General features: G+C 37.6%; 1 protein-coding gene across 3 annotated transcripts in view; it reads right to left on the bottom strand.

Annotated features, from left to right (window-relative positions):
• Positions 1-16,740, bottom strand: part of GNAL (G protein subunit alpha L) — a 181,996-nt gene that overhangs the window by 52,713 nt on the left and 112,543 nt on the right. For all 3 annotated transcript variants that reach the window (XM_066183591.1, XM_066183599.1, XM_066183609.1), the window contains exon 5: positions 5,325-5,422. In XM_066183591.1, coding sequence (XP_066039688.1) covers positions 5,325-5,422 — 98 coding nt within the window. The remainder of the gene's footprint in view (positions 1-5,324; positions 5,423-16,740) is intronic.

Genomic DNA, 16,740 nt, shown 5'->3' with positions numbered 1-16,740 from the left:
TAAGCAATGATTTTTTTAAGATTTGAAAGTGATATTGCATGAGAAATCTTAAAAGGAAAAAATGAAGAAACTTTATCATCACAGTGAATTGTTTATATATGAACCAGAATAGAGGGAAGGAAATAATATTGAGGTTTTCTTGTATCACCATAGAAATCTAGGTCTTAAAATCTTGTTACATGAAACATTTCAAAGTAATACTTTTCCCTCATTTTCTTAAGTAAAAAAATATTAGTCCTATACTTAACAAGCAGTTACCAAGTGTAAAAAGAATCACTGCTCTTAAAAATAATGCTCTCCAGATAACAACAGCAACAATGATAATAGTGTTTAGCTTAATTTATCATAAATCTATCCACATTTACTTCACAGCCCCTTATGAAGAAAGAATATTGGTATATTGGTATACCAATACACCTGACTGCAATGCCACACCAGTCACAGGAAGCAGAGAATGCCAAGGTAGTTTTTCTGACCTCGGCCTGTAAGAGAGAATTTAGTGATGACTGTGCATGCCAGCAAGTAAACCCTATGTCTAGAAGAGCACAAGGCAAGTCAAAAATATGCTTGGTTTTAAGAAGCGCTGCTGTTGAGAAAACAATTATCTTTTTTCTCACATCAAGAGTTGAATCTGTGGCCAACAACACAAAGAGCTGGTTTTTTTAAATTTTTTTTTTAAATTTTTTTTTAAATTTTTTTTTTTTCCCCCCAGTTACTCCACCTAATACTAGGACAGACATCTCCAAAATTGGCTGAAACCCTTTCCTAGGACAGAATAACTACAAAGAAAAATAACATCTGTGTATTTTCCATCTATATCAGCTCAAATATAAGATCTATTTTCTTTGGCCAAGCTTACATCCCTTGTGTTTGCTTTCCTGAGAACTTGCATAATCAAGTTTGATTAGCCCAGATGTTCATAAGACAAATTAAGGCCTTCACACTTAAGTATATCAGGAGTGGTATATTGTGTCAGGGAAAGAAGACTGATAGACAAACTGGGACAAAGTAATGGTTGAGGGCAGAGTTCCCTTAAATCCTTGGTCTATTTCCTATCCCAAGGAACTCAGGGAGCTGAGTAAAACCCTTTCCAGCCAGGGCCACTCATGAACACATGCTGCCATTTCCATGTGAACACAGTGAGACAAAATTCTATACTGGAACTTTCTAATAAGCCTGAAAGGAGGTTTTTTTTTTTTTATTATTTCTAACAACAACAGCTTGAGCTGCGTGTGACCTAAAAAGAGAATTGAATGTTCTGCTTTTGTCTTTTTTCTTCCCTTCCCAAAGTGCCTTGTTCTGCTGCTCTATTCCTGTGCTCTAATACCTTTCCCTGGCAATGTCTGAGCTTCCCCACACCTTTCTTCTGATCACTGAAACTAATTTTAGCAAGTCACCTGACAGCTGAGTAGCCAAAACAAAGTTAGCTCAATGCTTACTTTATGGAAACAACAGATGGACGTCACTAGACTGGGGGTGCCCAATATCCCCCAAGGATGATTGATGTTCTGAACTGAAATTTTATACCTCTTCATTGCTACATACATTAATTGGCTTAAATTTACAAAGTTTTAAAAGATGTAATCAACTCACCAGCTTATTTTTTTCTGAGTAATTTTTTAATTGAAGGCCATCATCCCTGAACCTTTGCTTTGGTCTGTTCTACATTTAAAGAACTTTTCTTTGTGGTTCCCTTCCATGGATACAATAAAATTTGGGTATTTGGTAACCAGTAGGAAGAAACTGAAATATTAAAAATGGAGTTGTATTCATAATATAGGAAACTAACTTTTAGAAAACTATCCTAGAATCACAGGAAAATTTTAATTTCTGCCTATTGTTTATATACTAGACAGTTCAATGCCAAAACTACTCTAAAATACAATCTGAAAGTCCCTCACAGATCTAGAATTAGTTGAATTTAAATTATGTGAATACAGACAAAAAGCACAGTTTGAATAGAGTTCAAATAAGCTAAAGTTGGATGGGAGATTTATCATCATAAACAGAACAAATCTGCTGAAATCTGTCTGAGTCAAATGGGGACACAACTAAATAAAATCAACTTTTCAAAGTAAGTATCAGTTTTTGAGATTAAACTTGAAATTTAACTTGTAAGAAATATTAAATCAGAAAGACAGGGAAAACAATAACCTGTCAGTTTTACGATATTAATCTCAAAGAAATATATGAAGGTCATTAAGGAAAGAAGATGGTTGATGGCCATGCAATAATACCCCCTCCAAGAGTTACATAAATGTCTTTGTAGCTGGTCATCCTGATCTTTGATGAACTCTGGCTTGGTCACAGATTCATATTTGTTACAGGTATCACATGATGCATCAACATGATGCGTGCACTAAATGTATTCCTTAACAATGAAAGAAGCGCAGATACATGAAGACTCATGTAAGAATATTAAAATGATTAAAGTTATCAAATGAATGAGAATGAGGGAAAAGCAGGCCCTCGTTCTCATTCCCGTGAAGGAACAGTATCCTGATCATTTGAAAGGGCATTGAGGATCAAGGAAAATTAACTTTCAGGCATAATGTAAATAAAACATTTGCCTCTGTGTCCTTCTACTACCTCTGATTCCAACAAAATACTTCTCCCACAGCAATAAAGAAAATTAGGTTAAGTTTTAAAAATACAGAAGCCCTGTACTGTAGCCAAATTAAACTATTCCAAAATACACTGTATTATTTAACAGTCAGAAAGTTTGGCTGCTGACACTGTAATTTGCTAATAATGCTTTTCAGAATTTTTAAGCCAGCCACCCAACTTGTAGTCCAATGATATTTATAACACATGCTGGGAGTTTTTAGGTTTGGCTTGGTGTTTTTTCAACCTGAGAAGTGGTGACCTACTGATAATGTTCTTCCTCCACTACCAAGCAAAAGATTAGGATTTAGCTGATAGCATGGGATGCTTTCTCCTAAAGCCAGTGTAATGGAAACACTGCAGATGTTTCAAAATCCCACAGTAAGATCAGCATTACACTCCTTGCTTTTCCCCTTCACCAGTAAAAGATGACCAAGGACAGGTTCTGAGAGAAATGCCACCAGCTCCTGCTGAGCCAGAAACAGCATCCTCACCCTCACTATTTTTTAAGTGCATGAAAGAACTGGTGTGTGGGTATAAGAACTGGATTTCCAACCTCTGCTCACATGCTGTCAGTTCTGAGGAGGATGTGACCCCACCACTCTGACAAACATCCATACAATGGCTAGCACAGAAATGTACCTCTGGGTAGAGGGGCAGATAAAAGCTGGGTGCATTTTTAGCATCTTTCTGTCAAGATTGTACTTCAGCATTTTAAATCAATACCTGTGAGAAAAAGGCTGTTTGATCAGATCAGTGACACAGCTGTACCTTAGTTTCAAGTTTTTTGCTCCAAGACTGAAGGTGTGTAAACAAGGGTAAGTCACTCAGCTGTTACATTTTCAGGTAGATCATGACATGAAAACCACAGATACACTCAAGGAATATTTAAGAATCAAATGATACTTCATAAATGGTCTTGAAGGTGAAGAACTATGCAAATGTACTCACCACTATAACAAATAATCTTAGAATAAAGGAAAAGCAAGCCAGTTAGAAGATAAGGAGGAAAGAAACATAGAAAAAACCCTATTAAACTTTCTTTAACCTTTTACAGAAAAAGGGTCGTAGGATTTAGTTTTATGTTCCAAGACAGTGGACTTAATTCTAGATCCAATTTTTTCCGCATTTGTGTTTTGGTTTTGGACACAACATGAGACCTTACATTCTTGCTGTCAGAGCCTGTAGATAGGCATCATATTTTTAAAGGGAAAGCACACTACCATTAGCATTATAATTTGGTGCATTCCTGGTTTTGTCTGGCCCTTTCAGCACCATTTTTCAAAGTAGGATTGACCATTACTGATCACTGAAGTACAGTTCACAATCATGCATTTTAAATATGTACCATTATTCTGTTTTCTTGGTCTGATGTTTTATTTAAGTTTGTGAATAGATATGATAAACAGTCAGTCTGCACTTTTCAGCAAGCACAACTCAGATCTGTACTATGGTGGTGGTGAGTGAGGGCAGAGAGGAAACCCACTGATTACAATCTAGGACAGCTGTCTAAGTCTCTCTGTGTACAACCACTGCTTTAATTTCTAGCTACTCTGGACTGTGAGCAAATGCCCAGGTTTTGGTAAATGCACTGAGGTCAAATGAGTTTCTTTGTGCACATATCTAATTCTCCCTCACTTCCATGTGCTGATGAATCATTTTTTCCCAAAAATGTTCTGGAAAGAGGGAAAATAAACTATGACCCACAACATCAAAATTCCCCACTGCGGCAGAAGCATGACAAGTCCTTCAGTGACAGGGACCCATTCCTCTGCTTCAGGCTCAGCACCAAGAGCAGAGAGGAGAGAAAAGCAAAACACTGAGTGCAAGAACAGACTCGTGGCATTGCTTCTGACCATACTGACAATTAGACAAATCATAACACACTGGTGTGTGTTCTCTGAAAACCCTAAATGACATAGCAACTGTGCAAGCATATATTTTGGCATAGCAGTTCACATGAAATTTGTATTTTTGATGGAAATCTAATTCAGAGATGTGTTACTATCAAGGACAGCTGAGTTTGTAGCACTTGAAGTGTTGACAGACTATTTTTAGATTAATAGGTTTTCATCACTGTGCTATGTATTTATGATTTGCAACTTCACAATCTACTACACTTCTCAGAACATTTCTGACCAGACCGAACCTGTTTTCAGATTTTGACTGTGTTACGTACATGTGTACCATTTCACTTTGAAGGACAGAATACCAAATGTAGTACAGTCTTTAATTAAATATTGCTTACAATTTTTTCCACCTAAAAATATATATTAGTAATGCAGGTATTCATCTGGTTATGTAAATGTCTCAGAAACTTTTATGGAATGTGAAAAGACAGAGCAATTTCAGCATTGTCTGGGTCTCAGAATTTTAAACAAAGGACTCTCCTCAGATTGACTCAACATTTTTCCAACATAATAGTTTCAACTGAAATGATTTTATGTAAATCAATTTTGAGTGGAATAAAGATACTTAAAGTTACTTGATTTTTCATACTTTTCTTTATTAGATGTGAAATATTTGAGATAGAATATTTAGTCGTATAATAATGGCAAACTACGATAATCAATTAATTTTGCTATACATGCTCCACATATACAGAGAATGAAAATTTTAATTCCTACAGTGCAAAACTCCTGAATCTCACTGATATATTTTCTAACTTGTTATAGACAATCACATTCTTGGCTATAAATTTCATAAAAAGAAATACTTACTACTGTGCACAGTCAATCAGTTGATATTCATTTGACCTCTCGAAGCACGCCTTTACACCTTCATCATCCCAGAGCTTTTTTGCATGTTCAAAGAACTCCTGAAAATTGGAAATGCAATAAATCAGAGAACATTTCTCAATTTTTTCAATCTCCAATCTGCGCTGTTCCTTCCCCCAACCTTCATGGTTTATGCTTTGCAAAATGATAGAATACACACTTACAGAAGAAAAGTTATAAGCATTTATTAGCAAAATTGCAATAAAATATAGAAAACATGTGGTTGCTGAGAGTTTCCAGCGCACGATATATAATGAGAACTGTCTTCAAAATTCATGCCAGTCCATATATAAGATTTACTGTAAGTACTAAAGTTACCTAGAAGCATGTTCACTTCATTTTTAACTGAATTTATGCTTCTGTCATGGAAACAGCATAAAAGTGACGCAAAAAGCCACTCAGCTTATAAACATTAGCTTTCCAGAGAAAGAACTAGCCTGTAACTTTAAAAAGATTGCGAAATTTTTCCTGAAAAACACAACTTTCCGCTACTTGGTATTTTCTCATGCAACATAATAACCTGACTGCAAGACTTTCAGAGTCTTTGCTCAACACTGCATCCTCCAAAGAGCTGCCTGGAACAATGTGCCTTTCCTAGCAGCTATCCCAGGCTACCCAATTCAGAAATATCTGCCAGCAAGCTTAATTCAGTATTATCTGAAAGAGGAACCAAAGCTGTCCTTGGTGCCTGTGAAGCCACAGCCATACACATGCAGAGAGGTAGGTCCAACCCTGCCTAGCGGCTCCTTCTTTTCTCCAGCCCTAGCACTAGAGACTCAAGGATCCAGCTTGTTTTAGAGCTGGGAGTCCATTTTATGTTAAATCAGTACTGGTAAGTGACACTGTAACAGAGTTTTTCCAGCTACATCTTTCTAAATTCAAATGAAGGATGTTTAGATGAATTAGTATTTCCTTTATTATACAGCTCTTTGCTCCCTTGAACAAAATTGTTAAAGCAATATGTCAACTCAAACACAGAAGTTGTTTTCTTAACACCTCAACACTGCTAATAAATCACTAGAGTCCTTTGGTTAGTCACAAATTTGTGAAACCTAATAAATTGCTTTTCCACAGTTCAATTTGGCTCTGTGTAAAATGGGTGTAATACCACTATTCACTTCATGATCCTGTCAAAATTTTGCATAAACATCTGAATTCTGAAACTTTTCTGAAATTGCTTGCCAGTCTCTCCCCACATCTTTTCAGGTTTTAAAACCCTTTGCCTTTTTCTTCCCCCCAACTATATCATGCACAATGTAGAGAGAGAGAGAAAATTCCAATCTTTAAGAAGTTTGGAAAATGCTAAAGGAAAGAAGATATTAAAGCAGGCATGAGAAACCTTTGCAGAAAGTCTTGGATGAAGAAAGGAAGCAACACTATATACTGGCAGATGCTTATACTGCCCTTGAAATTTATTTCTTCACTTGGTGAGACGTTTATTTAGTCTTTGTTATTTTAATTACTTATGTAATGATTGTTTTAAACACTGCATATCCACCTTTTGAAGTGATGCTACAGCTATTACAAACTCTGTTCCTACAGCAGAAAAAAAGCAAAAACAAGCTCAAGAAAGGACAAGATATCAAACTAAAGTAGAAGGAGAAAGCAGACACACATAACAGAGAGCACGACTACGAGAAAAAGAAAGAACTGGAGAAGTCAAAATGATAAATACCAGAAACCATGGAACATTCCTCAAATATGCAGCTTATGCTTGATTGGTACTTGGGATATCAGCTGAATGCCTCTCACTCACTGGCATCTTTGGCTAAAGAAAAGCATTGCCTTGTCAGTGGACAGAGTGAACTGTGGTGTCAGGTCCTGAGGCCGAAGGAGCCAGCTCTCCATCCCCTCAGATGGGAGCAGTGTCCAACTCAGCCCTTCCTTGCACAGGCACTCGTCACTGCACGTGTGGGGTCTGAGCGCAGCGTGGCTGCCTTCCCCTCCTCCCCCTCCACCCACCCTGAAAGCCATTTCTAATGGGGACAAACACGTAAAAACCAGTCCTGTTCAGCCCCACAGAGCCTACAGGGAGGGGAGGGGACGAGGAGGAGGTCGGTGTAAAGGTATCCTTTTCTGAAGGGTGGGATGGATTGAGAGATCAGTTGAAAACATAAATAACAAAGTAAATAAGCAAACAAATAAATAAAGTTGCATAGCTACAGTAGTATTTCACTTCTGCTTTTACATCCCCTGTATGAGCTTTATTTACTCTTAAAAATCTCTTCTGAAAAAGAGGCAATCATTTCAGCTCAGCTTCTCGAGGCCCTACAAATATGTTGTAAATACAGGGTTTCCATATCATATGCTTCAAATATTTCCACCTGACCATTATGTCTCAAAGCAGGCTATTTAAAGTGACTTCCAGTCTTCTAGTCCTAAGCAAGTCATATAAAACAGAGCAAATATACTTCCCTCATTAAAATGTACTGATCTACTGCAGAGGAGTACACTTGATTGCAAATTGCCTCCCACACAGCTAGCTACTCGATCCTTCCTTCCCAGGTGACTAAAGCCTTCCAGAAAAATCCTGTTTCATTTCAAGGTGCCAAGTACCATGATCCAACTTTTCACACTTGTTTTTAACCCTTCTTTCATCTGCTGTAAGTTCCTCAGCATTTTTTCTGCTCATCTGCATAAGGCCCTCCATTGCAAGCACAGAGGAGGATTCTGTTCATGGCAAACATATCTGGATGCCAGACCCCTCTCCATCACAGGACAACATCCAGGACAGCGGTTACCACATCAGCTTCAACCCCTGCAATGAAGACCCTTTTGTCTGACCAGCCTTCCAATAACCACTCCCCTCTCCTCCATCCTTACAACTCATTCCTACGAACCCCAATGCTTGTCACTTCCTCCTCCTTCCTCCTGCCACGGCCACATTGTGGCCACCTCAATGGCAAGCTGGCCCTGGTGTGGGCTCTGGGCTCTGCCTGCCCTGCAGCACCTGCTCTGGGGCTTCAGTATCCTTGGGGTGGCAGCCACAGTTGGCAATTCCTGTCATGGGGAAGAGCCAGGATAATTCACTGAACAGAGAATTCAGCTTTGCTCCAGCTGGTAAGGAAAGATGGAGTAGAATGTTTTAAAATGTTACCTTAGGTCAGGAAAACAAAAATAAGGTTTTTAAGAGTACACTGTGACCATAGTAGCTTACATTCTGAGCTGGCCAAACTAAGACTTTCTTAAAGGTGTGACTCCTGGAAAGTGGCTTTTCATTTCCTTGAAGTCACGAGCCAGGTCCTTTAAGAAACCTTGACTGGGGCAGAAGAAAACAGGGACATGGTAAATCACCCTGGGAATCTGATGCACTGTGTTTACAAGCACATGCAGTTGACTTGTATCAGATCTAAGTCACCAAAATCTACTAAAAATATTTAGCATACTGAAGAGAATCAGGAAATAATGTACTGTGCCTGAAAGCAGAAAACCACCTACGTCATGACCAAACAGAACAGTTGCTTCAGCCAAAATCTTCCTTAGGGATGGAGGCATTCAAATAGTTGTACTTATTTATATACATATATATATATATATAATAAACAATCAATATATTTTTCATGTAGTATTTTAATTGGAGCATTAAAGAAGTAAATGATAATGCTTTAGATCTCATGAGTTGCAGGTGTCACGAATTGCAGGTAGTTTTTACACTGCACACATTAATTTACAGCATTTATCTAAGAATTTATAGAGATCACTAGACCATACAAAACCTTGATGTAATATTTGGATGTCATCAAAATGAAGACGTGTCACACAACATCTCAAATATTTATTAATATAAAAATATTTGGAAATTTTCCACTCTTCCTGAGATAATCCAAAACCTCAGCCCTGCATTCCTAAACCTCCTTCTCACTAGCAGATACATTTTGCTATAAATAGTCACATATCATCCAAAAATCATGAAGAGTCAAAAGCAGGTTATGGTTACTTTTTTGTTTCCAGCAGAAAATAAGCTCCGATCTACATAAATGTAAATCACCCTGAGCTGATATCACTGATTTAAACAATAGGCTATTTTTACTGAGTTTTAAAAGGTCTTTCTTGTAAAAATATTTTTACTCACCTAATTCAGGTGAAAAATTTCCTGATTCAATGTATTCCCATACATAGCATTCCAAGAAAACAATACAGATAACAAATACAATGGACTAAGCCTCAGGGCACGGTTTTTCAACTTTGTCTTACTAGAAGTTACAGCCTGGTCTAGAAATTCAATTTCCCTTATTTTGGAAATAAACTTATTTATTGGTAGGTTACCTTAGAAACCTCCTCCCCCTTAAAACTCCTACAAAATTTTCAAGTAGCTAAGAAATGTACTTATTTCACTTTTTAGATACCTAAATTTGGAATAAATACTAGTGATGATTAAACAATTACATATCTTCATGAATAGATCTTTATGTATTTTGGAAAAAAGAACTTTTAATCTAACTGCTTTACAAGCCAAAAAAGTTCATGTTAGGTCAGGAATACCATTTTTATTCTACCAAGATTCTTTCTGTCTTCCTTCTGGATGGAGCATACATTTAATAGCTATCCTGATGTCACCTTTCAGGCTCCCAGAAAATGGGAATGTAGAAGGCTCCATCCACAGCCATATTTTCTACTTCTGTTAATATATTGTAAACATGGAAACAACTATTTAGATCAATGTGAAGTCAATCTCCCTCAAACCAAAATTTATGCTCTTACTCTCCTAAGCTTCAGGACTGTCAGGACTGTAAGACAATTTCTCATCTACAACACAGATTAAATCTGTCTGATTACCTGACAACCACTTAAAGAAGTGGCAAACGTTACACATTTTCATAGTTCTGCCATTGTGGGTGTGAAATGAAGTCATCACTTCTATTCTGAATTTCAGTTACTACTTCTCTCAAGTACTCAACCAAACAAAAAGTAAATCACACAATGCATTAAAATTTCCCACCTAACACCTCCCCAACTCCCAATGACAACTGCAGTGCAAGATGATCCAGAGAATTAATTCACACAGGAAGGGAGGTATGTGCCTCCCTACTGAGCAGGGTACTTGTACCTCCCAGTGCACAGTGCAGGGATTATGTGTATATATACACATACAGGTGGTCCCAGTCCCCCCTCCATGGACCTATGGAAACATTCTGTGGAATAAAAGAGTGACACCTGATGGGGAGCTACTTTTGTGGATCCCAGACTCTGTTGCAACCCTCTACAGTCTCTACTCACTGTAGACAGTCTCCATCTTGAGAGTCTGACTTTAAACTTGAATCCTAACCCAGCGTTTAACTGAGGTGGTTGCAAACTGATGTTTCAAGAAACTTGCAAGAGACAGTGAGTGACAACCTGCCCCAGTGACTCCAGTTATTACTGGTTTGCTCGTATCAAGTGTAGCAACTAATTTTCTATTAAAATTGCTCTTCATCCCCAAACACCTACTGAGTGCAAATGCAAGCTGTGTCAACAAAAAAAATTGAAATGGATTTAATGACTGAGTGAAGTACAAGGTAAGGCACCCAAGAGAGGAGGAAGCCTGCTCAGTTACCTCTTCCACAAACAAGTACAGCCTCTTGATAATCAGCCTCTTGTTTACAAGTTAAAAGTGTCCCTTATGGCTCAGTCAGCTCTCCTTAATCCTTTATGAAATGTTCTGCCTAACAAGGGAGCTGTTTTGCTGTAGTTATACAAAATGCAGCTGCTCAAACTCCTAATGCCCACAATGAAGACAGGCAAACAGTTACAATTTAAAAACAAAAGCAGAATACATGACTTGAATTTCTCCAACAACAGTGTTGTCAAAACCTTCATTAGCCCCAAAGCAATAGCAAAAGAAACACTGCAACCATGTAGGGAGGGGTGGCCAACAGGCACACAAGGACCATGCTCAACAGTAGGGTTCAGATATTACTAAAGAACCAGCACTTACAGTAGATTGATTATACAGAAACCTTCAGGAAAAGTACAACCTCCACCCCCTGCAAAGTATTTTCTGTTGTAATTTGTGGGTGTGCAATAATCAATGCAATTACTTTGCTAGTTAGTGACTCATTCTGATAGGCACAGCAGCAGTTTGGCCTCTAACCCTCCTCCAAAACCTAACTTCAGATATGCCAAAGAGAATTACAGGATAATATATCCAGATCTACCTTCTATTCATCTTCATTGGACTTATTTTGCCTTTTTTAGGGCCAGATGCAACAATCTTCAAGCATGACCAGTCTGCACTAAGCACAACCTCAGTTCATTAGAGCTGAACATGGGAGGATTGCAAATGTCACCTTCACAGAACACAATCTGTGTTGGGGCATCTCATATTCCAAGAAAACAAAACTTGTATACTAATTCCTAGGGGAATTCTATCTGACCTGCAAGTATAAAGAAAGAAGTTGGGGCAACAAACAGCATTTATAAATGCATAAAAGCACACAGCCACCATGTGCCACTGGGTAACACTATTAGACAAAATGCATCAATTGTGGAGCTCACTGACAGTGTTCAAAAACCACATGTGCAACCAGCACAAATATATTCTACATCCCTTTCTTGAACCATTTCTGTGACTTCACTTTTAAGCTTTTACTCTACACTAAATTTCCAAGAAGTGTGTGCAGTTGAGAGATCAGCCTGATTGCCCTAGCAGTTCTATTTCTGCCTGCTGGAAATGTGTTCCATCTGCCATCTTATTTTATAGAAATCAACAAGTTCAACTTTCACAGATCACAAAACTCATCGGCAAGGTCTGAGAAATATATTAATACATGCTTCAAACTTGTATCTGTCAAACACTAGAAAAGGTCCAAAAGGTCTTTTCATCATACTAGCAAAAATAATAACATGATTTTTTGCTTTCACAATATTTTGAGACCAGCACTGTGGTTTGGATAGGCTTTGCAAATAAGAATACATTCTAAGTCAAAGAACAGTTCCATGTTTTTCCTTCACTACCTGTTAAATAGTGGAGTTTTTTCTGAGCTAGACAACAAAGATTTTATCATACTAAAACAAAAAACCTCTGATTCAGTCTTGTAGTCTCCATTTTAACTGTGTACTTCAAGTTTCAATCTGTTCAAATCCTTGAACATTGCTGCCTACCTGCTCTTTTAAGGGGCCACCAAGCTCTCAACTAAGAAAGGGAGAGATAATTTAAGCAAATTACTTAGTGTATATAGTGCCTAAAAAAATGTGTCGAGGATGGAAAGCTCACACACATTCTTTTCCTTGAAATTATGCCGGTTTCAGGGAGTCAGGATCTCTCCCTGAATGTACATAAATGGTCTTAATTTGAAAAAAAAAGCCCACTTCTCAAAATATTTGTGAAAGCAATTAAAGGTGCATTACACAATCTTAAAACATTGCTGCCCTTTGTACTTCTGAAGCACTTGGGAAAAGAAAAATGTAGGTACTGTTATAATTCCCTCAAGGAGAATTTTTTTGTGGACAACAGATGATGACAAAGCATGAAATTAATCTGCAAGTGCTGAACAAGATGCAAAAAGAATAAAAAATATGTAATGACTTGACAAGAAATTTGGAGCAGGTGATTTATTCCTGTTCTCAAAATGCTGCTTACACAGTTGTCTTTGTAGAGCACTGAACCTTGAAACTGGAAAAATTACTGAAAAACACATAATCTGTATATCACCTGTACTGGGAGATGTTTGCTTGCTGTTTATTTATTGAAAACAATAATGGCACCATGAAAATGTACAGATTCTGTATGCCAAAATTTGTTTCTTAAACTGACTAGGTAAGACTAAACAGAGTAGAGTCTGTATGGAATAAGGAGAGCAAATCAGCCCACAGCACTTCTGTTACTGCTTCTGCGACCATTTAATTCCTGGGCCTTTGCAATGAACACCATATTCAATTTTAAGTCAATATAACATCCAGTCAGTGAGCATGTACAAATCACTCTGCAATCCTTGACGAAGGCACTGTAATGGAATTGAGAAGTGCTGCAGCTAGACATTTATTATAGAGTGGTAAACTTGAGGAATTTCATGGCAGGAAATATTATCAAGATTTTTATTTTCAAAACACTGGCCTACGACAATAACTTAAATGCTGTAACATAGTAGAATTGGATTTGAATCCTCCATAATTATAAATCTCAAGTAGCATTGTATTAGATCACATTTTGTATTAGCTGTATATATTGTAAGGCAATTTTCTATTCCATGCCACAATGTATTTGGGCACAAATCAGTACAAAAAGAATGGAGATCCTCCAGTGGATTGTTATTTCACTGAGTAGTGAAAATCATGAAGTGTAGAAGAGATAAATCTAAATGTGCACTTTGTCACCTTTTGACACTGAGAACATGACCCCCTGTTCAAGTTCCTCCTGCATGCTTTCAGCCCTTCTTACAAGCCTGCCTCTGTTGTCATTACTCAAAAGCTGGGGACTCCCCCAAAGAAGTCAAACCAGTGGAGCACAACGCTGAGGGGAGGCAGCTCTTCCCTGTCCCCAGGCAGTTCTCCTGCCCTGCCCACAGGGAACTCCTGCTGCTTCTGTAAATATAGTTTCAAAGTGAAGACAAGCGTCCAGCGAGCTGTACAAACACGGGACTGCAGCCTGTAATTTTTCCAGTACAAAAAGTTTCTACTACTCCCAGATTCAACTGTTTTCCTTAAACCAGTTTTGAAGGTCATACATCAAGGAACTATTTCATGCTTTAATATGCACTTTAATATTTGTTAGTGATTTCCTACCAGACAAGTGGGTTCCAAGGACAGAGAACTCTCATTTCCTCTTATAGATTTGATTCGGAAATAAATGCTGGCAACATCATGTGACAAATGGGCAGCATCCACAACTTGAGCAACTCTCACAATTGTATCAGAAAGTAATGGAAGAGCCAGTCTGCTGCTGCCAGATCTATTTAGCCTCCTAGTCCTCTGCCCAAGTTTTATCTACATTCTTCAGCATTATCTCTCTTCTTTTGACATTTTTTCCTGTCCTTATTCATGTGCAAAAACCTAGCTTCAGCACACTAACTTACTCATTCTTAAATATTTATAATAGTAGGAAAAGGTCATACAAGTCTTTACTATATCTCTGTGGCTAAACTAAATTGAGTTTCAGGAAACGTTTCTTCTAATTAACAACCACAGATATAGATATATGTATATGAATAAGGATTTTCTGTGAAAAGCAAAAACTTTTTTGTCTTTTCTATCCAATAGCTGTTGCCTTTTAGAACTATTCTGGGAAATAAATGGATACAACTGCATGAACAAGTAATTTTGACTATCTGAAAGTAATGTATTTTAAAGGAACTCCATAGTTTGAAGATGTGCTTACAACATTTATGGATGGATGCAGAATTACTCTATCTTATTATTCAGTATTATTCAGTACTTAATAGTACTACCTTACTATTAAGTAAGGTATCTTAATAAGGCTCTGAGAAGTAGTACAAGTAAATGCAAGTAAATCTTCGCTGCAATTTATATAACTTCCAACACTCTTCTAATGCCAGTTCCCACAAATCCTAGTGTTGATGAGCCCCAGGAATCAACCTTTACAGACTAATTTAGAAGAATTTTAGCTAGCAACTTCAAAAATACAAAATTTTTAATTCCCACTATTTGGTTCTGAATTCCCATTCTGAAGGGTACATAATTTTCAAGAACTATGATAACAACACCCTATTATGTATAACATGGAAAGAATGTATATACAGTAACAAATGAAACGCTTGTGGCATCAGAAGCTAAGTATTTTTTGTTAGCCCATAAATATTCCTACCACTCAGAAACTGCTTAGAAGTCAATAGAAATCTATATCCACAGAAATAAAAATCTGTGTCTTGACAAATATAGATGACTAGAGACAATGGACAGCTTGTGTATGGGAAATTCTGTTGGAATTTCAGAGCTGAAAGTCACAAAGGAGGCCGAACTGTTTAGCATGTAGATGTTTCCAGGGTACCTGAAAAAATACTTTATAGAGCCTGAGATAGCTTCTTCCCTTTCTTCCCAGTTTTTTATTTACTATTTGCTGCAGGATTATTTCTCACTTCAAATGTAATCTAACATGAAAGCTGTTGATCAATATTGTAAACAGATGATTAGTGTCTTGTGACTGCCAAAGAACTGTTAATGAATCTCAACAAATGATGCTGAACCAGGGATGTGAGGTAAAATAATTGAATTGAGGGAGATAATAAAACTAGGTAATTCCTTCAGTTTAAAAGGCAAATATTGCCAGAACTCCTTAAACGGGAAGAAATTATTGTCTTGTCTCAGAAATGGTAGGAAATCCATTCTTTTGGATTAATTAAAATCTGCAGCACTGCCTACCTGAAGTAAAACGCAGAACTTGTGAGTTTGAGGTCATTGATACTGAACTCTCCCAACTGGCAACAACTGCGGTGAAACTCCAAGGAGCCTCCCTGCACCTTCTCTCCTTTCTCTTTCCTTCAGGTACTGCTCAGCTATAGAGCCTGCCAGAGCCACCACAGGGCCATCAGCAACCTCCCTGCAAGACCAGTGGTTGCACATGAACAAAAAGGACCTGCTGGATGTTGCACCTGGTGAGCAAATTTAATTCAGCTGGATCTGGAGAGGAAACCTGACAGATATGTGCCAGTTGTGAGCGAGGCCTTGAAACAATATGAAGATAAGTCAGGCAAGGACTTTTGTTGCCCTCTGTTACAAAACCCAACCAACCGACTTCAGAACGAAACAGAGAAATAAATAATTTCTTCAGGCAGCAATCACTGAATTTCTGGGGGAACTCCATTCCACAGACATTCAGTCTTTTCAGACTTTTTGCTTCCTATGAATGACTGAAAGAGATGGCTGGGCAACAAAAGCATACAGGTTATTCCCAGCTCTCTAAATACCTCCTTGAAGAATGCCAGGAACAGGTGCATTGTAGACAACAGCCTTTAAGCAACCATAGATTTTTGAGAACTGAAGGTAGTTCATCACCAGTAGTTACTTTTAATTAAACAAACAAACAAATACTAGACAAGCTCTTCTTCCTCTCTACCTGCGCACTGATCCATTGTTTATTAATCCATAGCTTTTTCAATTTTCCAACTTGAAATGCACTAGCAAGGGAAAGAGCCTTCTACATTAATCCGATCAAAGACTTTTTTGGCAGTTAAACCAGAAAATGTATGTAAACACCAGAAGTGAAATTCTTGATCAGTTGTAGCAAGTCCAAACCTTAACACTGTGAAATAATACAATATCTATATTTAAAGCAAACAATAAATATTTAAATACACAATGGAAAAATTGTATATTTCCATTAAAAAAAGGTATTGACTGGGAGAACTTAAGACTCTAAACGGTACTTTGATCTGTCACACTTGGCGCATGACACATTCGGTTAAACGTAAATGCCTTCTTCATATGG

The sequence above is a fragment of the Chamaea fasciata genome, unplaced genomic scaffold (assembly GCF_029207755.1).
Source record: "Chamaea fasciata isolate MVZ Bird 193981 ecotype frontalis unplaced genomic scaffold, bChaFas1.0.hap1 SCAF_1, whole genome shotgun sequence".
Lineage (NCBI taxonomy): Eukaryota > Metazoa > Chordata > Aves > Passeriformes > Sylviidae > Chamaea > Chamaea fasciata.
Note: the sequence above shows the minus strand (reverse complement) of the source record. Positions and strands in the feature narration are given on the sequence as shown.